The sequence below is a fragment of the Mya arenaria genome, chromosome 4 (genome assembly GCF_026914265.1).
Source record: "Mya arenaria isolate MELC-2E11 chromosome 4, ASM2691426v1".
Lineage (NCBI taxonomy): Eukaryota > Metazoa > Mollusca > Bivalvia > Myida > Myidae > Mya > Mya arenaria.
In genome coordinates, this window is record NC_069125.1 from 5,879,178 (window position 1) to 5,905,027 (window position 25,850).

At 34.7% G+C, this 25,850-nt stretch overlaps 1 protein-coding gene across 1 annotated transcript in view; it reads right to left on the bottom strand.

The window, feature by feature from the left end:
- LOC128230304 (serine/arginine repetitive matrix protein 2-like) overlaps positions 1 to 25,850 on the bottom strand; it is a 53,019-nt gene that overhangs the window by 11,918 nt on the left and 15,251 nt on the right. The window contains exons 4-6 of the mRNA XM_052942473.1: positions 3,928 to 4,095; positions 802 to 876; positions 562 to 633 (exon numbers count right to left, since the gene is read on the bottom strand). Of these exons, the coding sequence (XP_052798433.1) occupies positions 562 to 633; positions 802 to 876; positions 3,928 to 4,095 (315 nt within the window). The remainder of the gene's footprint in view (positions 1 to 561; positions 634 to 801; positions 877 to 3,927; positions 4,096 to 25,850) is intronic.

The window sequence follows — 25,850 nt, forward strand, 5'->3', positions numbered from 1 at the left end:
TTTGTGACTGAAAAATTGAAATTGAATAAACAAAATATAGTTCTGTTTTGCGGATACCGTCTTTTGTCAGATTTTACACTGTTTCACCTGGATAGTTTTCCTGGTTCAAAACAGTAAAACTGCAAATCAAACTACCCGAATAAGTCTTTGTAACGATTTTGGTGCATACTCTGGCTAAAAACGGTATCCACAACAAACGTCTACAGGCCAAATGTCATTTGAAAAGCCATCAAACTTCAAAACTGGAAACGACATGACAATGTGATTTCCATTACAATAAATTTCTAAAGCGGAAAGCGACATGAAAATGCCATTAAACTTCCAAAACGGAAACAACATGCCAATGTGATTACTATGTTCATGTACATCCTCCAGTACACAAAACTGACACACTTATGTCTGCTCATATCATACAAAAGTATCCCAAAATATAACTGCAGTCTCATTCAAAACATAAATGTGAGTGAACATATCGCACAACAGACTGTTAGTTACAGTAAGCAAGGTCACATGGTCTGTAACTATTTATAGACACACTAGGCCACACCTTCAAAAACCTACCGATCATGCCTGTGTTTTTTACTTTTCTTTTTCTTTGAAGACTTTCTTTCAGGTGATGACTCACTTTTGTCCCTGGAAAACAACATGTGATTACCAAAGTTAATACACTTATTCCTGTTTTACTTATGTCAGATTATACCTTTATCTAACACATTTCTTGTTAAATAAAATTCTTAAGTTTAAAGGAGAATCATGTTAGATTTTAATTGAACAGTTTACATGACTCTTTACACGCATTACCTTGATTTCTTCTTGCGTTTACGACTGGACGGTCCAGGAGAGGTCTCAGGCTCGGAATCAGAATCTTTCACAATCCTAAAAACACAAATTGTTAATTTTCAATGAGCTGTTGGGACAGACTTTTGCTTCGATTACCAACGTTGCTTAATGACATCGTTGTTTACTTTTAAATGTCAGATAGTCTATGATGTGCTGAGAGTTTTAAATAAAACTAGAAAATAAAGGAGTCTCATTACATACTTGAAGAAGTATGAGAGTGAGGAGGGAATACAAACGCTCAACTGCTGTTTATTTATTAAGTCAAACACAGAGCATATAAATAAAGCCTTGCTCTACATGTGAATTTTGTCTCTGTTAACATGTGTACCAAATTACATATCAATATATTTAAGTGTCAGCACCAATACAATTACATATTATCTGATGGATCAAAGCCATTATTACGGAGACGTTGGACAACAAAATCAAGTTGAGAATTCGCCAGTGTTGCATACATTACTAATTATATACAGGTCAAATACATCTCAAATACATCAGTATGAAAACAAAATCAAAATATATGGGTAAAAAATATTCAGTAATCTTAACAACAAGCAGAATACTTTTTTTACTTTCAAACAGGCCACAGATATAACAATAGGAACATGTATTCACAAATTTCGCATTTCTGAACAAAGTAGCCAGGAAACAAATTTCCATAATGACCTTAGGGCACTAGAAGCACAGCTGATGAATTTTTAATTTGTTTAACCGGCGACAGAACACTCAGAGCATATTACTTCACTGTTTATAACCCAAATTATTCCCATGAAGACTGTGATAATACTAGTCATGTGATTAATCATACATATTGTTATTACCTTTTCATGGTATTTCTTCTCCGATAAATTGGAATTAAAAGCAATTAAGGGAATAATAGGTTTATTTTTCCCCATTTTATCCCGTACGTGTTGTTCATGCCATTAAGGTTATCAAACATTAATATCAATTCCTTCACAACCGAAGCTGTCACACTACTTTTAATGTCACGAGTGTTAATAAATTGCAGCAAAATAGGTCTGTTAATTTGATATGAATGTTGAGGCTTCGGATCTGTCAATTTCTAGTCTGAAGGCATCAATACTGGAAGTATTTTTCTGATAAATGTTTAGATATTTTAATCAAGTTTTAATGCCACTAATTAATAGTTTTTAATTACCGTATTATAATGTGTACATGACGCAGGCAAAATGAATCTATTAAAAAATCGGGTAAAACACCTTATAAACATAGAAAGGACACAATAAAAAATGTCAAGACAAGCAGAAAAAATTGTCAAATTTTATTGAATCGTTAAACGCCAAAGGTTATAAAATTCGGTAATGCTGGAAATCAATTCCAGTTTCACTATCGATAATCGGTTCCTCAACCATGTACATAAGTAGTTAAAAGACAATCCCGACGTTGCTCTCCGTAGACACGAATTGTAAAAGCAACAGCCGTATATGGTACATTAATGTTATCAACATGGCAACACCTTTAGCTAGGTATTACAAACACGTGGAATAATGCTTAAGACAGAGAGAGTTTTTCTCAAGTTCACACAATTGAAGTGCGCAATTATTTCAATTCGCCTTACTTATAAATAATTATTATTATAATACGTAATTATACTAAACAAGAGCTGTCACAGTATGTGACGAAAGCCCCCGAATGTGACATTGACCTACAAACAAGGTCAGTACATGAAAAGTTGATCTTGCCTTTACGTGTCAAATACATATGGCAAGTTATTTTAAATTGCCTCTGATCATAAAAAATACCACCCATACTTGACAACCTACACTGTTATGTGCTTATATTCAGAATTCCCTTGTGAATAAACACAATCTTTCACCTTAGAGGTAGGGACATGGGTCTTGCAAGTGATTTTAAAATCTGTCCATACAAGGGAAAGTAACAGCCCTGACACAACAACCTATACTCTATGTCCTTATATGCAGCACTCCATTGTGAATAAACACTAAGTGTGACCTTGACCTTTGAGGTAGGGACACGGGTCTTGCACGCGACACGTCGTCTTGGTATGTGGAACACATGTGGCAAGTTATTTTAAAATCTGTCCATACAAGAGAAAGTTACAGCCCGGACACGACAACCTATACTCTATGTCCTTATATGCAGCACTCCATTGTGAATAAACACTATGTGTGACCTTGACCTTTGAGGTAGGGACAAGGGTCTTGCACGCAACATGTGGTCTTTGTATGTGGAACACATGTGGCAAGTTATCTTAAAATCTGTCCATACAAGGGAAAGTTACAGCCCGGACACGACAACCTATACTCTATGTCCTTATATGCAGAACTCCATTGTGAATAAACACTAAGTGTGACCTTGACCTTTGAGGTAGGGACACGGGTCTTGCACGCGACACGTCGTCTTGGTATGTGGTACACATGTGGCAAGTTATTTTAAAATCTGTCCATACAAGAGAAAGTTACAGCCCGGACACGACAACCTATACTCTATGTCCTTATATGCAGCACTCCATTGTGAATAAACACTAAGTGTGACCTTGACCTTTGAGGTATGGACACGAGTCTTGCAGGCCACACGTCCTCTTGGTATGTGGAACACATGTGGCAAGTTATTTTAAAATCTATCCATACAAGGGAAAGTTACAGAGCCGGACGGACGGACGGACGGACGGACGGACAGACGGACGGACGGTGCGATTATAATATGCCCACCTTCGAGGGCATAAAAATCAATCATACATTATCGAAACTTTAAAATAATGAACTAGGATTATTTCGACTCACCCAAGTGATACTAAGCGAACACGATTTTACACTGCCGATATAACAAAATCCATAAACCAAAGTGAGTGACCTCCCTTCGATGTAAAAAAATGCAAACTGTACACAAAAATACGGTAACGACCACATTCATTTTGCAAGAATGCTGACATCAAAAGGCAATTATGATTCCTCAACATTTTTTCGGCAAACTAACTTATTCAAATGATTTCTCTATCACAAAAGAATCAAAAGACATTTAACTTTACACCCTTATTATTTGCCAACATAGCTAATTTTTAGTTAAATAATTCAATGAAAAGCAATATCAGTGCCCACAACTTACGCATATTTTTTCTGTGCCATCGCCAATGCCTTCGCTGCATCTTCCTTTGTCTTTCTGTTGGGGTCAAAGGAGCTGCCATCTTGGTAATAATCGCTGATGCCAAAAGCTTCCTTGAGGCGGGCATTCTTCTCGGCAGTCGCTTCAGCAATTTGATGCGTCTGTTTCGCTCTGAAAGTGTAACAGTACAATGACTTTATTTATCTATGTACCCATACTTTCACTTCCATTCAAAAAACCAAACAACTTTTTGACATATTCGGCTTCATTTAGCACACATGCGTTTCTTTCAAATCAAAATTATTGAAGTCTCTCGTGTCTTTATCTAAAAAACCAATACATATAAACCCCAAATATATTTGAAAAGAAAATATACAACACTTGACCAGATTTCTTCCAGGTATCAAATTTAGGCAAAAGAAACAGTCCCAGTCAGAATGTCGTCAGTTTAAGGGACATGCGTGTCAATTTGACTTGTTTATGTTACATCAAATGATAATGAGTTTAAGGAACAAGATCGGCAACAGAAGGGGGAAATGTGAGCATTTTTATCGAATATTTCAGGGCATTAATGTTTACTATTCCCATGGCAATAAGAACTAATCAAGTTAACAGTCATTCTCTTGAAAGTGTATTTGGTTCCATCTTGTCAAAATTTCCAAAAAAATATTCATCTAATTTCCCCTGAAAAAAAAAGGTTTTGTGTTTTTTATCATAATTTTTTACTTTACTGAACTGAAACTGTTGATAAACCAATTTGTTGGTGCGCTGCGCAACTGTTTGGACAATTCTAATTTTGAGGACTTGCGTAATAAATAGCCAAATATTGAAGAATAAGCGACTAACATTGATATATATAGCAAGTCACTAATATTGCCTTTTGAATGCACCATTTATTACTAAAATTTTGTATTAATTATATCATTTTTAGCTGCCCTGCATAACAAAAACATACATGCATATTAACGACCATTTCAATAACTTATTCATCACATCAGATTGGAATGATTTAATGGCCATGCTATCTTTTTTATTCCATTGTTGTGACTTAACCATTTCAACAGGAGTTCGAAAATGTTCGATACATCTTGAACACTGAGTCCGTTGATGTCAGTGTTAGAATGCATTTATCAGATAAAATAAGTCATGTCCAGCCTCATCATATTCATTTTCACAAATGCCTTCTAACAAACGCTAAGCCCATGCGTTCTTTAATTTAGTATAATGCTTTTACAAATCGCAACATCATTGCTTCCTTTATTAATATATGCTGGGATAAAGTGATGACTGCAATACAAATAGTTCGTAAACCATGATATTTTATGTTTTGCAGACTGTCTTCAAATTTTTAACACTAAATGCACAATTATTTGACATAAATTTGTGACAGAAAGCTTCTTATACCATGACAATAAAATACGTATTCAATAAAAAGCAATCAATTGTGACAATAACAACAAATCGTATTAACAAATTGCACAAATAAGCCTCTTTCTCCATCATAAAATGAGCAGTATGAAAATAAGTACGTATTTAAAAATATTTCTGATCACAAGTAGGTAAGTGTTTCAATTTGATGTTTATCACTTAGCTTACAGCTATGGCTAACAGACTTACGTACGAGTTTTTCGCTATTTTGGGCATAATGTTGCAATAGCATGTATCATCCCCATTAAAACACAATATCTATAAACTCCAGCAAACATTATAAGAAATAAAAGATTGTAAATTAGTTAATGCTATCGAAAGGCTGTTTGCTGAAATCAATGATATTCCATAAAACCTACAACCTACTTTACAATGATACAATTAGGAGATAAAAAGTCTGACGGTGCAATGGTGGCTTTTCTCCATCAGGTCTTCACCCATCTTATTAGGGGCCTGTTACATTACAGGATCAAAACCTTAAATCTTTATAAACTTCACAATATTTATGCGAAAAACTACGCAAAACACAGATTATATATTTTAATTCCTTATATTTGTGTTTGTTTTTAATACTTAAGTTCAATTCACACAAATATTGAGCAGACAGAATAACAAAATTATATCACTTACATAATTTCACTCTAGGTCTGAAATCAACAACGTTCCGTCAATGAAACAGGTACCAGTCTCCTTTCCAAATTTGCTAATGTTTACTCTTAAGATGCTTGTCCCTTTTTTACTTAGCAAAATTATGAAATGCCTACTCATATGGTATAACCATAAACATCTCAGTATTTTAAAATGGCAAATCGAAAAAATACATTATAAAAATGCTCAAAATACACAGTACGTATTAAAACATCATTCTAGGATTGATTATACTGGTCGGGTAGAAGTAAAATGGCATTATACTGTAGAATAAAGAGTACATGTAGTGCATCTATAATTATAGAGTATATGTAGTACTTCTAATGTAGAGTACATGTAGTACGTCAGATGTAGAGTGACGTAAATCACCGTGTATAGGTCGCACTTCTTTCCTTGATGTACTACATCAAACTGGAGTACAAGCAGTACATCAAATGTCCTACTTCCATGGCCGATATTTACTAATAGTCATTCTATGGCACAACATATGAAGTGTATCCATGTTCTAATTAAAATATATAGCATAAAACAAATTGCTTTTAATAATGCCCCTACAAGCAGCAGATATCAAGTAAGGTGATAAGGCACCCAACGAATCAAATAGAATGACACTAACATTTAATTAACTGCATTATAAACCATTGTCACAACAGTAAAGTTGAAATTTCTTTCATTATTACTTACAAGTACACTTTGAAACATCCAAGGGGTACTCCCAACCCGTTTGATTGGTTCCAGTTTTCAGCAGCATGGCCACAATTCTCAACAACTCTGCTACTGCAGCTAGTTTGAGTTTTCACCCCTGAGATAAGCTCTTCAAAATGGCTGCCAATACTAGTTTCTGTCACACAGTGATTTTCTGATCCCAAAGGAGCATTGATTTTTTCCCAAAATATGTCAAAGATGGACCTTTTCCCTGGGCATTCATAACTTTGCTGTCTGTGTCTCAAATATTTATTTCTCTTCATAATTCTTTGGTCACAAAACTTTTTTAGGTTCACATGATGATCATGTGATTGCATGCAAGAGGCACAGCCATTGGCTGACCAGGACACTTTTTCCAGAATAAGGATTCCATTGCTGTCACAGGGTAATGTCTTATGGTTAAACATAACTCCACTTCTATTCAATGCTTTCCTTCTCTAAATTATGAAAGTTATACAATCACTTACATCTAGTCTCAAAGGCCGTAAATGCAGTAAGAGCATAAAATTATATACACTTTCAAAACGTTTTTCGAACGTTAAGAATTCTGCATAGTTTATTTTATATTAATCACAATATTTCAAAAGATATTTGTCTTTTTTTTATTCATATAACAATTATCTACAGAATAATTTAAATATATCAAAGTATCATTCACAAAGTAGAGATGCAATTCAACTGTTCAAAGGTGATATTTCATTTACTTATCAGGATTCAAAACTCATCGTTCTCTTCATACATAATCATAATACAGAAGTAAATCCTCACATATAAAGCTGAGTTTTAAAGACATAAAGGCATCACGAAAAGATAATAATACTTTCAGTTATGAAACAAGAGGACCATATGACGTAGTAAATGCTCATCTGAAATTCGGCTACAATACTGATATTTAGTTATTTGAGAGGTTGTTAAATACAACCTGTACGTTTAACTTCACGTGAATGTTCCAGTTTCAGTTTAATTTAGAAGGCTTTTTTGAAATTTGACTTTTAACGTGCACTTTTAAGCTCGCTGATACTCGCGTAAATCCTTTGCTCATGCTGTCATTGAAGTCATTCTGAACGCGTGTAATAAACACATAACCGTATGATAGAGTGCACAAAAAGAAGTCCACACGTAAACAAAATGATTAATTAGTTTTTGCTTTCTCTCTCTATATACCATATATTTTTTTAAGAAGAAGGATTTTCAATAAACTATTAAAAATGGCTACTTAGGCTTTTGAATACTCATAACGAAATATTAACGAAAAATATCTGTTGTTTTCAAAAAAAAAAATAATAGAAGAGGCGGGATAGAAAAAACCCATTTAACTTCATGTCAAACCGTTTTTTATAAGCAACAACTCATAATTCAAAACGTCAAGTACGTCCACAGGGACAAGGCTTTAGAATCTTTAATCAATATGTCTTCGCGAACATTAAGTTTTAACTGAGACAATTCAGAAACAAGATATGTCCGTAAAAAGAAGTACATAGTTTTAAAACCTCCGGGACATTGAAATAACAATACTATTTAGGAAGCTTTTCCTTAAGATTAATCCTTTCAAAACTCAAATGTTTATTTTTTCTCCTTCATGCTTTTAAACCAATAATCTAAATCTTACGCCAGATTAAAGTGTTCCGATTTTTATATAAACTCTGTACAATATTAACAACTACCAAAAACGTTTTCATATCCGCAAGCATGCATTTTTGCATGCTGGATTGATTCATGGCAGTTTAGAAGTACCTCGTTAAAATAATCAACTAGCTGGTTTTGTATTCAGAGAAATTCTAAAAATAGACAACCTTAAGGAGAACAATAGACACCCTTAAGGAGAACACTATCTGAAAACTAAGTACAAATCACATTCTCATGAACAATTTAGATCTGAACTCCTGTTTTGAAATGAATTATATTAGCGTTTTACTCCTAGACCCAAAATGCATGTGACAAACTGGTAATAAAGAGAGTGCAGCCATGTGAAATATTTATGAGGCATGTGTGTATAATAAATGGTAAAACAGCAACCTCATGCTGTTTCTGTGGTGTTGTTTTTTTGTCAATTGGCAAATGTCTATTTCTTGTTCGAAACGGCGAAAAAATAAATTCATCAAAATGCCAAGCATTTATTACAGACACTTCTTTCAATCTTCTGTACACTGGATTTTTTGTGGCTGGAATTTTGTAACAAGAAATGGATCACTGTATGTCAACAATACCCCTGACAAAGTCACATGTTCACCATATCTAACAAAAGTGTATGCCTTCCGAATCACAATCAGCAGCTGCTCCTAGCAAGAACATAAATTCTTCTGTTTTTCTTCAATCAAACAAGGGTCATTAGTTAACTATACTTTAATCAAGAGTTATGGGCCTTGATAGTCATGTGCATATTCTCCCTGGTAACATGTGTACAAAGATTCATATGCATATCTTGGAACTGTATTTGAAGTATGGCCAAGGTTAAAGATTTGTACATGCTGATGCTAAAGCCAATGGCAACAACAAGATAAACAACACCAAATGGCAGCGTACGACACTTGCTTTGAAAAGCTAATAAACACATTAAATTTTATTATATAAAACAAGAGGGCACTCAAGTGTTAAGCAGACCAGAAATGACATTTGACAAAATCAATTCATTAACACCCATTTCCTTTCAAGTCTTTGTTCCGATCATAGGCATCTTCATGTAAAAACCAACAATGGTGATCGGTTTCTGAGCTTCATTATAATAAAATCTTATACTATAGAAAACCCCACAGGTACCGTTACTGACTTATCTCCTTGTAACGGAGACTTTCCAACCTAATAAGATACTGCAGAGAGCCATAGGAACTCTAGCAGACAAAGTTGCATGCCCATAGCTGATTTGGGAAAGACATGGGCCAAAACTGTACCCAATATCTTCTTTTTAGTCCATGAATGGCCATTTACAAGTAATATACACTAAACAGATAGATGTAATGATAATATGACTATTCCTGCAAGAGGATCGAGGATGACTTTAATGATTTCAGCAGACTTATGATGAATATGGTAAAGATGATTTCACCTGGTGAATGTAAACAATTCATCATATCTTTTCTTTTGATAAAAATCACACAAATATTAAATAAGCACACAAACACTTATCTTTTTAGGGACATCAAGTTATTTTTGCCAGAGTTTTTCAAGCTTTGTTGTACACGTGCGTTCGTCTTGAAACATGTGCATCAAGTTTACAATTTTTGAGCTATGGCCGTTTTGAGTTTTTGAATTATGAGGACAATGCTGACAAGTTAATAAATGGCGCTGGTCCTCCATTGATAACACATCAGCACCAAATTCATCAAAATCTGAACACCACAGGATGTATGAATTTAAAACATTTTTTTTCAGCCAAGGTTTAGGTTTTCGCACTACAAGGAGTGATTAGGCCTACGACTTATAAATAGTATTTGTACTTCATTGATAGCATCAGCAAATTTTACAAAAGCATGAAATATTATATAATAATCTGAATACCGCAAAATAACATATAATGCAATAGCACGCTAATATTTCAATATAGTAAAAACTGACATGAAAATAATCAAACAACCTGGTGCCTTAGACAATAACAAAGACACAATAGAAATGCATTTCAATATCTTGCCAATTGATCCTTCACCTAATGACTCCCAGGAAAGCTGTATGGCATCAGGAATATTTATTCACAACGACACTTCCCAGGATAATTGACAATGTCCTAGGTAAAATGACACCGATGGTGACCAAATTTCTTCGACAAATTGCATTAGCAGCAGTACTGTTACTTGATCTAATTTAAAAAAGGCATAACTCTAGTGTTCCTAGGCCTATTAATCAAAATATTGAACTTGAACCATTCACTACGCCCATAAAACACTGTCATCAACTTAAATCATAATTGGATGAACAAGCTATTTTCTGCACAACACCACAACCACTATAACCTATTCCTCATGTCACTGTTTTAGTTTACAACAATGTGCAAGCTCAAATCTCGTAACGTTATCTCGAAACACGATTTCTCTGCAATGCAAATTATTCATATACCCTAAGGGGTCTCAGTTGAAAGTTCTAGGAAAATTGTTCAAGAAAAATGATATAAATAATAAAAAGTATTTTTCTTGAAATGGTGTCACAAATGTTTCTTACAAATAAAAACACTTACAGCCTTTAACTGCTGCCAGCATAAATATTTCTAAATCAAAAATCGCTCAAGAGAATCTTTATTTAAAATCTTGCCAGCAAAATAATAGTGTGTGAGTTCTCCTAGTATTTAAGCGGACAATTCCACGCTTTTTTTTCTTTTGTCAACATTCAATTTTAAAAAGAAAAGAACATGGTAAGAAATGAATTTAAAATGTCTGATTAGCTCATAACAATATAAAGCTACATAGTTATCTGACAAAATCATATTATGTTTTATTAAAAACAAGGCAATAAAAACAATCTGAGAACACTCAATATACACTAAATTAAGACATTGTTCATACGTCAACCGTGAAGACCATCGTATCCGAACAATGAATACACAAGATAGTTCTAACTAATTAAACACATGTAACCGTCACACAAAAATATCAATTTCCTAACATTATCCTTTAATTTCGCACAAGCTTCTCTCACTGTTGCAAGCCATCGACAGAACATATTGGAGAGCCGATGCTGTTAGTAGAATATTGCCTCCAATAAGGAGTTTAGATCGAGACCAAAAATGCGAATGAACTAGTAGGAGAAAAATCCCGTCGACCACTCGTTCTTATCTATTAAACATCAAACATTTGGCAATTATTGTAAGGTAGTGCACAAATATCGAATATCTACCTTTTTACAGACATGAAACAAACATAACTGCAGTGTTGTATCACAATAAATGTCAATTGCCCAGTAAGGAAAGTATAATATTGTCTTCATGTTTCCAGTGTTTATTTTTCTACCAGTGGTTTCCCCATACTGTTAATTGTATGAATAAGCACGATTCTTGCAATCTGATAAGCACGAGCCAATACACAACAATAGAGAGATGGGTGCAAATACTCAATGAGTTAAACCCACACATTACCTGCAGCGGATTTGCACTATCGCAGCCAACAATTTATCGACTGACTTAGTTCCGGGAATTTAGATTTTAGCCCCTCGGAGGGTGATCAGTCAACCGAAAAATTACAAACGCGGTGTTCCTTGGAGGGTTGACTCCGCCAAATTCTGACACTTTAAGAATTTACACTAAAATGAATTTGGTTTGAATTTAAAATTCAATCGGTTTTGATTGCTACAGTCAATTGCTGTTATTGTTTTTTCTCTGCTTCTCAAAGTTATTATTCAGATCCGCTTCCGAGAAAATATTTGAGAAACTTTAAAACATTATGTTTTGCATGAAGTTAGCATACCACAAGAAATGCAGTCGTATTTGTCCATGCATCTCAGATCGTGACATTTGTTGACAATGGTTGATTATAAAAAATATCATGACTGAGTAATGGCATTTAATATTGATACACATGTAGCACAAACATTGATAACTACACATGAAACAGGTTATGCTACTATTATAATATTTTATAAACATCATGACTGAAAGTGAATTGGGTCAAACACGCATTCAAATCTCACAGTGCATAGTTGAAGGCCTTCTTGCCTTGTGGAAAATTCCCAAAGACGATTTCAAACCTCACAGCACATGGCATGACGTCAGAGGTCATGGTTCTGAACCATGAAATATGTTGGCTGTTTTACGATGAAATACACACAGATGCAATACCGTATATCAATATTTCAATGTTTATCATCAACTAGTCAAGAAAATATTTATTTGACGTGTTCACAAACATTTACAAATAAATCGCTGGTAAGAACTTCATGCGACTTACAATGTACATATGAATAAAATTGACAAACTTCTAAACAAGAATAGTTTATTTCTTGTTTATCTTATCAGATGCGGAGTTGCTATGCGGGATCATAAAATCGGACAATTTCCAACCCTACCTTTCATATTAATCTCCGTAAAGAGCAACGCTGAGGAACTCGGTGGATTTTCATGGATGGGAACAGTATTAACCTCAGAGGAAACCTGTGATCATTGGAATTGGAGAAAGCGGAGAGAAAGGGTCTTACTCATTAACTGTATAAGGGACTTAAGACAGGCCTTTCCAGGAAAAGGACTAGGCCAGATTGCTGTTTCAATGTTTTTTTCATTGCATAGAAAACATCCATTGCAACAACTTTTGAAAAAATCCAAGGCAAGGTGCATAAAGAATGAAAGAGAGATGTGAGAAATGTATAGTTAATAACCATAGAAATTCAGTTCCAAAGTTCAACAATAACTTAACACAATTCCACTGTGACTGCTTCTTTGCAGCATTCTGATTTACAGCTGTTTGTATTAAAACTGGCTCAGTAAATCTCTATTAAAACCCAATAAAGTTAACTTTATTCCAGAGCTAATTCAATTTAAAAGACGTTAATTAACGTACGACCATCTCATTGTTTCACAATGAGAAACATCACTTTTTCTCTCAACAATAACTCGCAAAATGTAATCAAACTTTCAAACTTTTCAAAAGGAAAAGCAGGAAACACGTTAATCCATTTTAAAGCAACAATAGCTAATTCTACAGATTTCAAACAATTTAAGACCAAAATGTGACTGTGGACCTTAAGACTGACCATGATGTTGAAATATTAACACGGTTTTTGTCTCTGACAGTATTAAAATGGTAAACACTGAGACTATATCTGGTGTTTTTAAAAGCATTAAAGGTGGTTGTCCAAGAGTGCTTTGGTGTTTCCAGTCTGTTCTGTTTGATGCCTAATACAAACACCCAACGAACAAGGAAAAACATATCCCGAATAATGTTCTAGGGTCAATGCTACCAGCAGACGTAGGACACTTAGAACCAACATTTAAGTTGACAGTGTATACAGTTCAATTTCTGTTGTGTAATGATTTTCCCCAGCTCCGGTACAACAACATCAATAGACACACGATGATTCAGAATCATTGATCTATAACCTTTATATAACTTTTTTATCTATTTATACAAGCATGGGAAAACCCGGGGTACATCTATTAAATAAGACTTATTAAACTTACAACTTTAAAACTTAAATAAAGTATATGGTATTACTGGCCAAAATTAGCCAAACTAACAATTGGCGTATATAACCGGCCAATGATCCCAAAGAGAAGAATTATCTACTTGTTTCTAAATGTAGAGTTAAGTGCCCGTTGACCCTCTGTTTCCTTGGTAGATACTGCAGTAAAAAGTCGTACGATGAAATAAAAAAAAATATCTGAGATATTTTTCATAAGATTTATTTGAAAGGTTTTTGGAATGTCTGGAATTTGACTTTGAACCCATGCTCTCTATGTCAATAGGCATACATTAACACCACTAAACCTCTCGTACCAATGACAAATCCATTTATGAACCTTTTAAATTAAAACAATAATAGTGTCCTTAGAAAGTGTAGAATAGAACTGTAAAATCTAATATGCAAGAAAAGCGACGATGAAATAAAAGCAAACATTTTCTTGGGAAGAGGCACAAAACAGAAGAAATGAAGGCTCTTGTTCATAAATAATTATTTTCTTCTCTCTGGAGATCCCAATTGCTAAAGTCAATACAGAGCTAAATAGCCTAATCATCTTGAAGAGGCAACACATTTTTTGAACTAGCTTAAAATCCTCCCTGATGAAAAGATTTAATTACTAGTGGTCATTAAATATTTCATCGGAACCCAGATTTCATCAAGCACAAAATCGCCTGTACAAAATGAATATATCTACAATGAACATCTTAGGGTAAAAGCAATTACTCTTAACTTTTTTCTGAAGGCAATTGTATAAGGTGAAACATTAATTTTGTTCTTGTTAGCAAAGCCTCTGATCATCTCAGACTCAGAAAACAATTCTACATACCTCTAACTTTCATTTTTACCTACTGTTGGAAAATAAATGTTAAATTTTAAACTTTTTTGACGCTTAGTTTTGTAGCTTTGTAAGTAACATGATATTGGCCATAATAGGTTCCGTGCTTAACATTTACCTGAATAACACTGTCAGCAATACTAATCTTTGTTAAAAAATATATACATGGGTAGCACAAGTAGTGTGTGTGATTGAACATATACATGGGAAGCACTTGGCCATAGTAATGTTTGGGCCAATATATACATCTAGGTAGCGTTTGGCCATACATGTAGCAGTGCTTGTGCCAAAATACACAAATAAGTTTTAGTGTTTGTGCCAAGATATACACCATGGTAGGTGATGGCCAAAATTGTCTTTTAGCAAAAAAACCCATACACCTTGGAAACTGTTGGCCATAAAAGTATTTGTGCCAAAGTATACGCCTAGGTGCACACAGCTGGTTTAACCCCCAGCAAATTTACATGTTACTGACCGTTCCAAGGCGATACCTACCAGTCCTTGATAAACATAACTTTTTTTACATAGTATATATGCACTGTACTGTTTGTGGAGTTTCGTGTTGTTGTTCCATGTTTCTTGTATGTGATATTTTGCTCTTGTGTTCTGTTTTTGGGGTTTACCCTGTGCCATTAATCGGGGTTAATGTTTAAACATTTGGCTACTGAGCTGGTTTCTGTAGTTTTTCACATAAGTATTGGATTCAAAATATACATCTACGTAGCTGTTGACCTACACACCTACGTAGGTAATAATGCCATTGTGCCAAATCAACTAGGTAGCTGTTGATAATATGGCCATGAAGGCACCTGTTGACAACTGTTGGTAAATATGCTCTTGGAACACAAAACAGTTGTTGGTTTGCACTATGGTCTTCAAGGAGCCAAACAACTACCTGAAGGATGTTTTTCAGGGATCGAATTTAACGGTCGCTAACTTGCAAAATGCGAATAAGAATCGAAAAATGCGAGAAGAAAATCCTGACACTTGAATATATTTGCGACCCCGTATAAAATAGAAGATTTTGCTCAAATTGTCCTTTGCGCTTTAAAAAATCCTTTCCGGATGTTTATAACAGAAAAACACGTGACCGTGTATGGACGCTTGACGCTGTATACAAATGTTACTATCGGACATTTATGCAAGCGCTTCGAAAAAACTATTTGAGATAATCACGTGATTGTGAATGGACGCTTGTCGCTGTATACAAATGTTACCATCGGATATTTAAGTAAGCGCCTAGGAGACAACTCTTTTCGTCTTGTAATGCGAAAAATGGAGAGGAAGATAACTAGTTTTTTACTCGGAAAAGGCCTGCAGAAGGTGAAAAGGCTGGTGGCGACGCCGGGATTGACTCAAAGGCCCCCAAGACCCCCTCCAGCGGAAAACAGCCATCGTCGGTACATCTTAAACAAAAAAGTCTCGGTCCGATCCTACGGCATCCGTCAGAACTGTTAGAAAATGGGAAACTGAGCTCAACATTTGAAAACAAAAGAGGATGACGGCAAACATTGTTGCTTAAATGTGGTGCGATGTGAGGAATTCGACAGCGATAAAACATCATCAGTAAGGACTGTAGTTTTTTAGATTTTATTAAGTTATCACGAGCTCGCATCCTGCCCAATAACACTTGCTAGATCCTACATCCTTGGGGCAGTTGTGCAAAAATCATTACCATGAGAAGTGTCACTGTAGTAATTGTCAAGAGAAAAACATCAACTCTGCTGTAAGATTTGAACCCATGAACTCCTCCTTGTAAGTCTGGTCCTCTACCCAACTGGACTTACGTGGCACCTTGTTATTCAGAAGCTTTTAACCACATAACGATATGTCACAGTATGCAAAAAAACCCTCCAAATTTATGAAGTTTTCTAATTTTGAAAAACCTCCATTTTGCACACATACAGAACTGAATAAATTTTGTACCGCTATTGTCCTCTGGAGGCTTCGGTTTCTTAATGCCACTGTCCTGTATGAACATTTACCTAAAGTTAGATTTTTTGTTTGCAGAATTGGCCTTTGAATATCTACATGCATGTTAAAGGTGCATTTTTGTTTTGTCTATTTCAGTTTGTTACCGGAAGTACATACATAAAGAAGAAGAGTGTAGTTGCCCACCAGAAGGCTGAATCATGCCAGAGATCATTAAATGCCAGGGCAGCAGCTAAGGAAATTCAACAATAACAGTTAACTGAAATTGAGGCATCTTTTCAAAAACCCGAGGAATGTGAAATGGTGAAAATGGAATACCTATTTATTACAGCTCAACCTATTGCTAGAAATGAAAAACCTTTCACTGACTTTGAACAATTAATAAAGCTGCAGAAAAAGAATAATCTTCTGGTAATGATAAGGCTTGCAAAAACTTTATAACTGAAATTTCAGGACATTATTTTGACAATTTGAAAAAGGCACTGGAACATATTGACTATTTTAGCATTTTTTCTGATGGCACAGGACTGAAAGTGAAAAAAGATTGTATAATGATCAAGTTCGTTGATAATTTCTATCCAGTTACAAAATACTTCAAACTAGAAGAGCCAAATAACACAAAGAAATCTTAGAGTGTGCCTATAAAGCTTTTTCTGATTTTGGAAAGCAAGTCTCTTGACTATAATGAGAAAGTAGATGGATACTGTTCAGATGGGGCCAGTGTTATGCAGGGCTCAAAAAGGTGTTATTAATCTTTTAAAAGATACTAAAAATGCAACTCGGGTGTTAACAGTTTGGTGTTTGGCCCACCGTCTTGAATTGGCTGTAAAATAATGATTCAAAGGGACATATATGGATGATATCAGTGATGTACTTAAATTGATATACTATTTCTACAATGGTTCATCTAAACGCAACAAAGAGGCTGAAGAAATTGCAGATATTATTGAAGAGGAGTTTCTGAAGCCAGAACAGATAAATGGAACAAGGTGGAAATACCATAAGCTCAGAGCAGCATCTAAATTATTAAGAAACTGGCAAGTTATAGTTGCACATATACAGAACTATGCAGAAGATGTGACAAACAGCAATAGTGATCGTGCAAAAGCCAAGGCATCTTAAAGAAACTGCTTCAATATAAGTTAGTTTGATTCCTGCATTTCTTGAAATATTTGTTGAATGAACTTGCAACTGTAAGTCTGACATTTCAGCGTGAGGACATTGATGTTTCTAGTGCAGTGACCCAATTACAATCATCAGAACTGAATTTGAAACATATACATGATAACAAAAGCCAGAGCCTTGATGAATTCCATTATAAAGTTGATCTTTATAATGATATACTAGTAGATAGATACATGTACAAGGAAAACTCACTACAGAACTTCATTCCAGATGAAACACTGGTTAGGCATAAGAAACAGAATGTGCAAAGGATAATTGATTGTTTTCATGCCAGGTTTGAAAATTTAACAGCTAAAAGACAAGATTTTTTTGTGTTTAATGCATTTGATCATAAAAACTGGCCAAACAATGACAACAGTGCACTGCTTTAGTATGGGACTGATGAAGAAAAAAATGTCTTCCACCACTTGCAGCCAGTGCTGGAAAATACTGTGATCTAAATGGTGCTCTGAGAGAATTTACTGAATTGAAACTACCTGTTACAAGAAATCCACAGAAGTATCAAAGGGTTCACCCTTTGGCAGTTTGGCAATGCATTACCCAAGAAGAAACAAAGGTGACTTTATAAATATACTGAAATCATTCATCTAACTAGTGTTTATCCTTTGTCTAATGCATGTTGTAAAAGACCATTTTAAGCTTTGAAGAGAGAAAAATGACTGGAGATGCAGACTTTCTACTGAGACTCTGGACCAATTTCTTAGGATTGTCCTTAGTGGGCCTACACTTGAGGATTTTAATGTAAGACCAGTTGTGAACAGGTGGTGGATATCAGGTCAAAGGAAAAATGTGGTGCCATATGGTCCAAGACATGAGGTGCATCTTATGAATAGTGCCTTTTTCCAGTTGCCAAGTTATAGCTCAACTGTGAACAGTAATTTATCAAAGGTCTCAGTGGAATTTAATTTACTTAAGACTTTTAAGAACTTGCATACTTTTGAGTATCCCGAAGCTTTGCTTGCTTAGCCCAGCTGGGTATATGACTTAAACTATGGTATGAATAAAAAACAAAATGTAAAGCTTTATATTTTATTCTTATCTCAGTTCACTTAGTAAACAGTTTTACATAATGCAATTAAAAAAATGGCACTAGCAAAAAATTGCTAGTCGCAAAAATATTTTAATTCCACCTCTGAACTTTTTGTATCTTGCTTGTCCCTATAGCTTTCTTAGTTACAAAAACTGATTTTGATGGTATGATAAATCTACATAATACAGTAAATCTAAACGCCTAAATTCCGGCTTAGATCCCTGTGGAGTAGTCTACTTGGCAATAACTGTATTCGTAAGTGAAAAACCATTGGTGTCAATTGTTTCCAATCAGGATCTGTTATTTGTTGATTGCCTTTTTTCCTGACACTTGCACCCCCACAAGGGGTTCAAGAATATAAATGTTGTAAAGCCTTGTCTTCTTTATATCAGACCCGTTGAAAATACAGAATAATTGCAGAAAAGGATGGAATTAATTTCATTTAAAGCAACAATAAACGCTTTGTGTTGTCAACACTTGCTTTTCAGATATTGAGAAAACAAGCAGAAAAATAAAGCCGTAATGCTTAATTCAATCAATGGTGACATTGACAAACTCATAATGACTGTTAAGCTTATTTTTTACGCGTTTCTTTGAGAGATATGAACTTAATTTCATGAAGATATCGGTCCAAAGCTGCAACAGATGGTTTATTTTTAAAACACATTGTTTTTTTGAACATTCAACTACTAAGTTGTTCACATATCTAAAAAAAACGTATTCCAAAGTAGAAACCATAGCCCCAAAGATAAAAATAGCCAGTTAAAAATAGGTTCATTTAATTGTATTTACTTGTGTTAACAATGGTACTAACATGACACTTCTATCTTTCTTCTAATACAGGGCCAACTTTTATTAGATGTTCTCTTGATGGTGGCCTTTCCCAGACATATGAATTGATATTGCTGGCATTTGGGTGTTTATTTCGGGGACATTAGAGGCTATACTTGACATAAGGAAATTACATTCCTGGAAAATATCAAAGATATTCCAGAGGGCACATCCACCACAACGTGGGCACAACTTTTGGGGTGAAACTTTGGACGAGCACCGGAAATCCAATTCACACAGAAATAAATTGGAAAAGTTGGAAAGGCCAGTTGTTGTTTTGAAATCAGTGTATTATAATATAAATGCTGTAAGCTACTTTCAAACCATATCAAATGCTGGTCACTTCTCTCTTAACTATGACCTCTTCCCAATACGTATATGTCTATTATGCCGATTTTCTACATAAAGCTCAACTTGATTTTTTTGCAGTAAATATAATTAAATTGCAACCTCAACATTATAACATTTAGTCGCAGATTGGATAAAGTTCTTACCAGCGATTTATTGTAAATGTATATGTGATTGTAATCCTAAATAAATATTGTCTTGACTTGACTAAGAAACATTGAATCATTGATGTATTGCCTCCGTATTTCATGGTAAACAGCCAACATTTTACACCATTCTGAACGATGTCCTCTTATGTCAAGCGCATGATCAATACAACGTAGCATATTATTATATGATATTTTTATTGGTGGTTAAAAAAAGCTTTTAAAATGACTATTTGGGGAATTTTCTACAGAAAACGAGGCAAGAAGGACTTCAACCATACGCTGTGAAAGTTGAAAGGGTGTTTCTGGTGTAATGAATTTATTAATGTGCATGCTATATCATTGAGAAGTGTAAGTAAATTGAATAAGGGTAAGTATATGGCAAAGAAATAGCATTCAGGTATTGAAATACAGCTACCTTAAAACCTGTGAATTTACACTTTGCAGCGCTGCGAACAGTGTTCAGGCTCGACGCAGGCCAGATTATGTTATGAACATAGTGTGATGTGCTAAAATGGCGGGGTATTGTGAAAAAAGGATTGAACAGATTATGTCCACGGTAAGGGAAACAAGAGGGCCATAATGACCCTAAATCGCTCACCTGAGTAAAAGAGTTTAACTTTTGTTATTAATATAGCTTGACATGACTTGTCATAGTTTCCTGCATACTGGCAGGACTTAATGATTGACTGCACACTGACAGAATTTGATTCTCATACCTGCACACTGACAGGACCTTGTTCAGTTGCCTGCACACTGACAGGACTTGATAATTGACTGCACACTGACAGCACTTGGTACAGATATCTGCACAGTGACAGGACTTTTTTAAATTGCTTGCACACTGAACAAACTTTCAGTATAGATACACAAACAATAAACAGTACACCACTCTATAAAATCAATACACTGCCTTAAGCTCTAAAAATCAAATATCAGAACACATTCGTCACCTTCAACTAATAGTATTACTTGTTCCATCTAGGACAACATCACCCTCCTTCAAATAATGAGAATCAAATTTTTCTTTATAGGGCTTATTCACTATCCACACAGAAAATAAGATTGTAGCTTAGAATAATCTACATGAAAATTACAATAATCTACATGAAGTTCAATGGAAAAGTCTGATTATTAAATTTATCATTAAGTAAAAATGAAATTTCTTCTAAAGAATAAAGTGTATAATCATTATTTGAATCCATGAACTTAAGAAAAGAACAATAATTACCTTAGAAGTGACTATGTTGAAGGCTTAATAAAATTTAAAATCTATTCCCTCGTTACTAGAAATAGAAAGTAGTGGAATCTCCAACAAAAGGGAAACTATATAGCAAGACTTGCTGCCCTTGCTTCAAGAGTATACTTTACATAACTATCAGATATTAACAAAATGTATTTATAATGAACTTGTAACCCATGGAGTGAGGCTAATTTTTCTCCAGGGGCATAATTTGAATAAACATGGTAGATATCCAATGTACAATGTAACACACCAATATTTAAGCACTAGGCCTCATAGTGTTTGCCAAAAAAAGTTTTGTAATTTTTCCTTTAGGTAACCATGGCAACAAGAGTTCTGCATGGAATTCATTTTTGAACAATTTTGAAAAAGCACCAACTGAGGATCATTCCTATGAAGTTTCATTAAAATTGTCCAAGGGGTTATTGAGAAGATGACGGTTATTACCAATTGTTGACATTTTCCTTTAGGTTGCCATGGCAATCAGAGTTCTGCATGGAATTCATTTCTTTGAACAATTTTGAAAAAGAACCAAGCAAGGATCATTCCTATGAAGTTTCATTAAAATTGTCTTAGCGGTTTAGGCAAAGAATATGATTATAACCAATTGTTGACGCCGGAACGGACGATAGACGCCGGACATAGACTGATAACAATTGCTCACCTTGAGCACTTTGTGCTCAGGTCAGCTAAAAAGCGGCGCAAAGCAAAATCTGCCAAATCCCATGAATGGTAGTGTACCTCCATTTTTGTTTAGCTAAACTATAAAACTCACACGGAACAAAAAACGTTTTTCTCACATTGTGAAATTCATTCTATACATGCTACATCAAATGAGGACGTATATTCAATTTGCAAAATTATTCTCCAAGCAAAATAAATGGAAATGCATTTGCGAAGATAGATGGGTATTATTATATTATTTCACTCTTATAACGCAGACGTAGTTGACTTAAAACCATGACAATTATTTCATAATAATGATGTATTGCCTGGCAACTAAATACTCATTTTTTCTTTTTCAGATAATAATTTGAAATTGATATTTCACTTTCAAAATTCTTCATAGCTTATAAAACCTCCTATTAATTTATGTCTGAGCAATAAACCATACAGTGCTGCTGTTGTTTATTCAAATTAACACAGAGTTGTTTGTTTCTGACCAATTAGGATACAAAAACTGGCCACGTTCTCTATGCTGACACATATTCATTTTATGGTATGCCACACCTTGTTGCTGTTTTTAGCTCACCTGAGCACAAAGTGCTCAAGGTGAGCTATTGTGATTGGTCTATGTCCGGCGTCTGTCGTCCGTCGTCAACAACTGGTTATAATCATCTTCTTCTCCTAAACCGCTTGGACAATTTTGATGAAACTTCACAGGAATGGTCCTTGGTTGGTGCTTTTTCAAAATTGTTCAAAGAAATTTATTCCATGCAGAACTATGGTTGCCATGGCAAACTAAAGGAAAATGTCAACAATTTGGTTATAATCATCATCTTCTCCTAAACCGCTTGGACAATTTGGATGAAACTTCATAGGAATGATCATTGGTTGGTGCTTTTTCAAAATTGTTAAAAGAATGGAATTCCATACAGAACTCTGGTTGCCATGGCAGCCTTAAGGAAAGTTTGCAAAACTTGTTTTGGCAAATACTATTAGGCCTTGTGCTTAAATATTTGGTGTGTAACATTGTCTATTGGTTATCTACCATGTTTATTCGAATTATGCCCCTGAAGAAAAATTGGACTCACCCAGTGGGTTACAAATTCATTATAAATACATTTTGTTAAAAGTTGATAGTAATGTAAAGTTTACTCTTGAAGCAAGGGCAGCAAGTCTTGCTATATGGTCTCCCTTTTTATTGGGGATTCCACTACTTTCTATTTTTGGTATTAAGGGAATATATTTTAAATTTTATTAAGTCTTCAACAAAGTCACTTCTAAGGTAATTATTGTTCTTTTTTAGGATTATAGATTAAAACAATCATTATACACTTATTCTTTAGAAGAAATTTCATTTTTAATTAATGGTAAATTAAATAATCAGACTTTTCCATTGAACTTTATGTATATTATTGTAAACATCATGTAGATTATTCTGTGCAACAAATCTTATCTTCTGTGTGGATAGTGAATAAGCCTTATACAGAAAAAATTGATTAACACAATTTGAAGGGTAGTGATGTAGTCCTAGATGGAAGGAGCAATAATAGAATATGATTGTGAACTGCTCTTTGATGTTTAGATATTAGAGCAGATTATTGATGTTATTTGATGGTGCACTGTTTGTTGTTTGTGTATCTATACTAAAAGTTATTTTATTGTGCAAGCAATGTAACAAAGTTTTGTCATTGTGCAGGCAATTAAACGAAGTCCTGTCAGTTGTTTGTGTATCTATACTTGAAAGTTCTTTCAGTGTGCAAGCAATTTAACATATTTTTGTCAGTGTGCAGGCAATTGAACAATGTCCTGTCAGTGTGCAGGCAATTGAACAAAGTCCTGTCAGTGTGCAGGCACCTGAAAAAAGTCCTGTCAGTGTGCAGTTATCTGTACCAAGTGCTGTCAGTGTGCAGTCAATTATCAAGTCCTGTCAGTGTGCAGGCAACTGAACAAAAACCTGTCATTGTGTAGGTATGAGAATCAAATTCTGTCAGTGTGCAGTCAATCATCAAGTCCTGTCAGTGTGCAGGCAACTGAACAAAATCCTGTCAGTGTGCAGTCAATCGACAAGTCCTGTCAGTGTGCAGGAAACTGTGACAAGTCCTGTTAGTGTGCAGGCAACTGTGACAAGTCCTGTCAGTGATAATCCAGGCAACATGTTTGACCAGTATGTTTTTCAATATTCTTTGAGAGCAAATATCAAGCTATATTGATTTCAAAGGTTTATAAAACTCTTTTTCTCAGGTTAGCGATTTAGAGCCATTATGGCCCTCTTGTTTTTATTAGTCATCACATTATTTTCTGTATAACACATGTGTAAAATAACAAGGTCTGGCTTACTAACATATTTCCTGAACATGTAGAATAAAATTGTATATTACATGGTGACTCGTGGCAGATCCTACAATTTCTCAAATGAGAAATAACATTCAAAATTGATGTTTTTGAAAACACACCATTTTGTACAGAAAAGTTGTTGTGTAAGTTTAAACTTTATTTATTTTACATTGATTGTGAAGAAATGTCATATTAACTTACACTAAGACACTCTTGTCGGCAAGATGTTGCACAAGAGTGGGGTCTTGTGTTGTGAAGGAAATCAGGGAACCTTGAGAAAATCCACTTGTCTGCTTACTGACCATTAACTTATCTCACATGCCCGGGAATGAAACCCATGATGTCTTTGTGAAAAGCTAGATCGCTAACCACTGCGCTTACCGGGCAACCAATTTAGTGTGTTCTTAAGGAAAGAAGGTTTTAGTCAAAATGACAATTTTGTCCCAATGAGAAGTCCCCAGCCCTATCGAAAATACCACCACTGTAATGTAGGATTTTGTGATTACATCCTGCCATTTTGAGCCAAAGGGATGACTCCACCTTTTATTGCCCCAGCACATTATATTTTAATCATTTAAAAAGTTTCCAACAAAAAACCACACTCTAAGTTCCATTTAGTCGGACAGTGGTCTTATTAAGTGGGATATTCAGCAATGCATAGATGCACGCTGGTTAGACATTTGCTCCAACGCTTAGGAAGTTAGTTTTCATTTTGCTATGAAACTAGACAATGCCATAGTTTACTATGGCAAAAATAAACATGAACCTATATAACTAGCGCTTGTTTCAGATATCGTGTTAATCAAATGACACAAAGCAAAATTTTCAATTGATACATATGAAAAATTGCCATAACTTCATTAGACTAAATTTAGATTAAATTCATGTCATCAGATAAAATCCAGGAACAATTTGCAGAGCATGATATTCTTTTTGTCTTCAATGTTTCTACTCAAAATTGTTTTTTTAACGTTTCATTGCTTGGATCAGAATAGCAGAGAAAAGAAATATTTCAACGCATTAAAACATCATCATTTCATTAGGCCACATGTCAACTCATTTTCTGGAAAAGGCATTCTTATTGTTTGGACACCTAATGTGTGTGATGTCTGGAACTCCTAAATTTGGCCTGGATTCCTAAATTTGGTGTACATCAGACACTTTCAAAATCCAGGCAGACAGTAACGATGAATGTTTTTTTGTACCTCTCCAACTGAAAAACTTGCCACTTAAATAAGATTATAGTGTTTTAAACAAGTGGATAGCCCAGGCACAACCTGTGACCGACTCATCATTAGAAAGACCTAAATGCTTAGTGAAAAAAAACATTTTTATTGGTTGGACACTAATGGGTGTGATGTCTGGAACTCCTAAATTTGGCACGGTTTCCTAGATTTGGTGTCTGTCAGACACCTTCATAATTCGGGCAGACAGAACGATGAAAGCTTTATTGTATATCTGAGTATTTTTTTCGAATTTCTGAAAACTTCTCTCAAACTG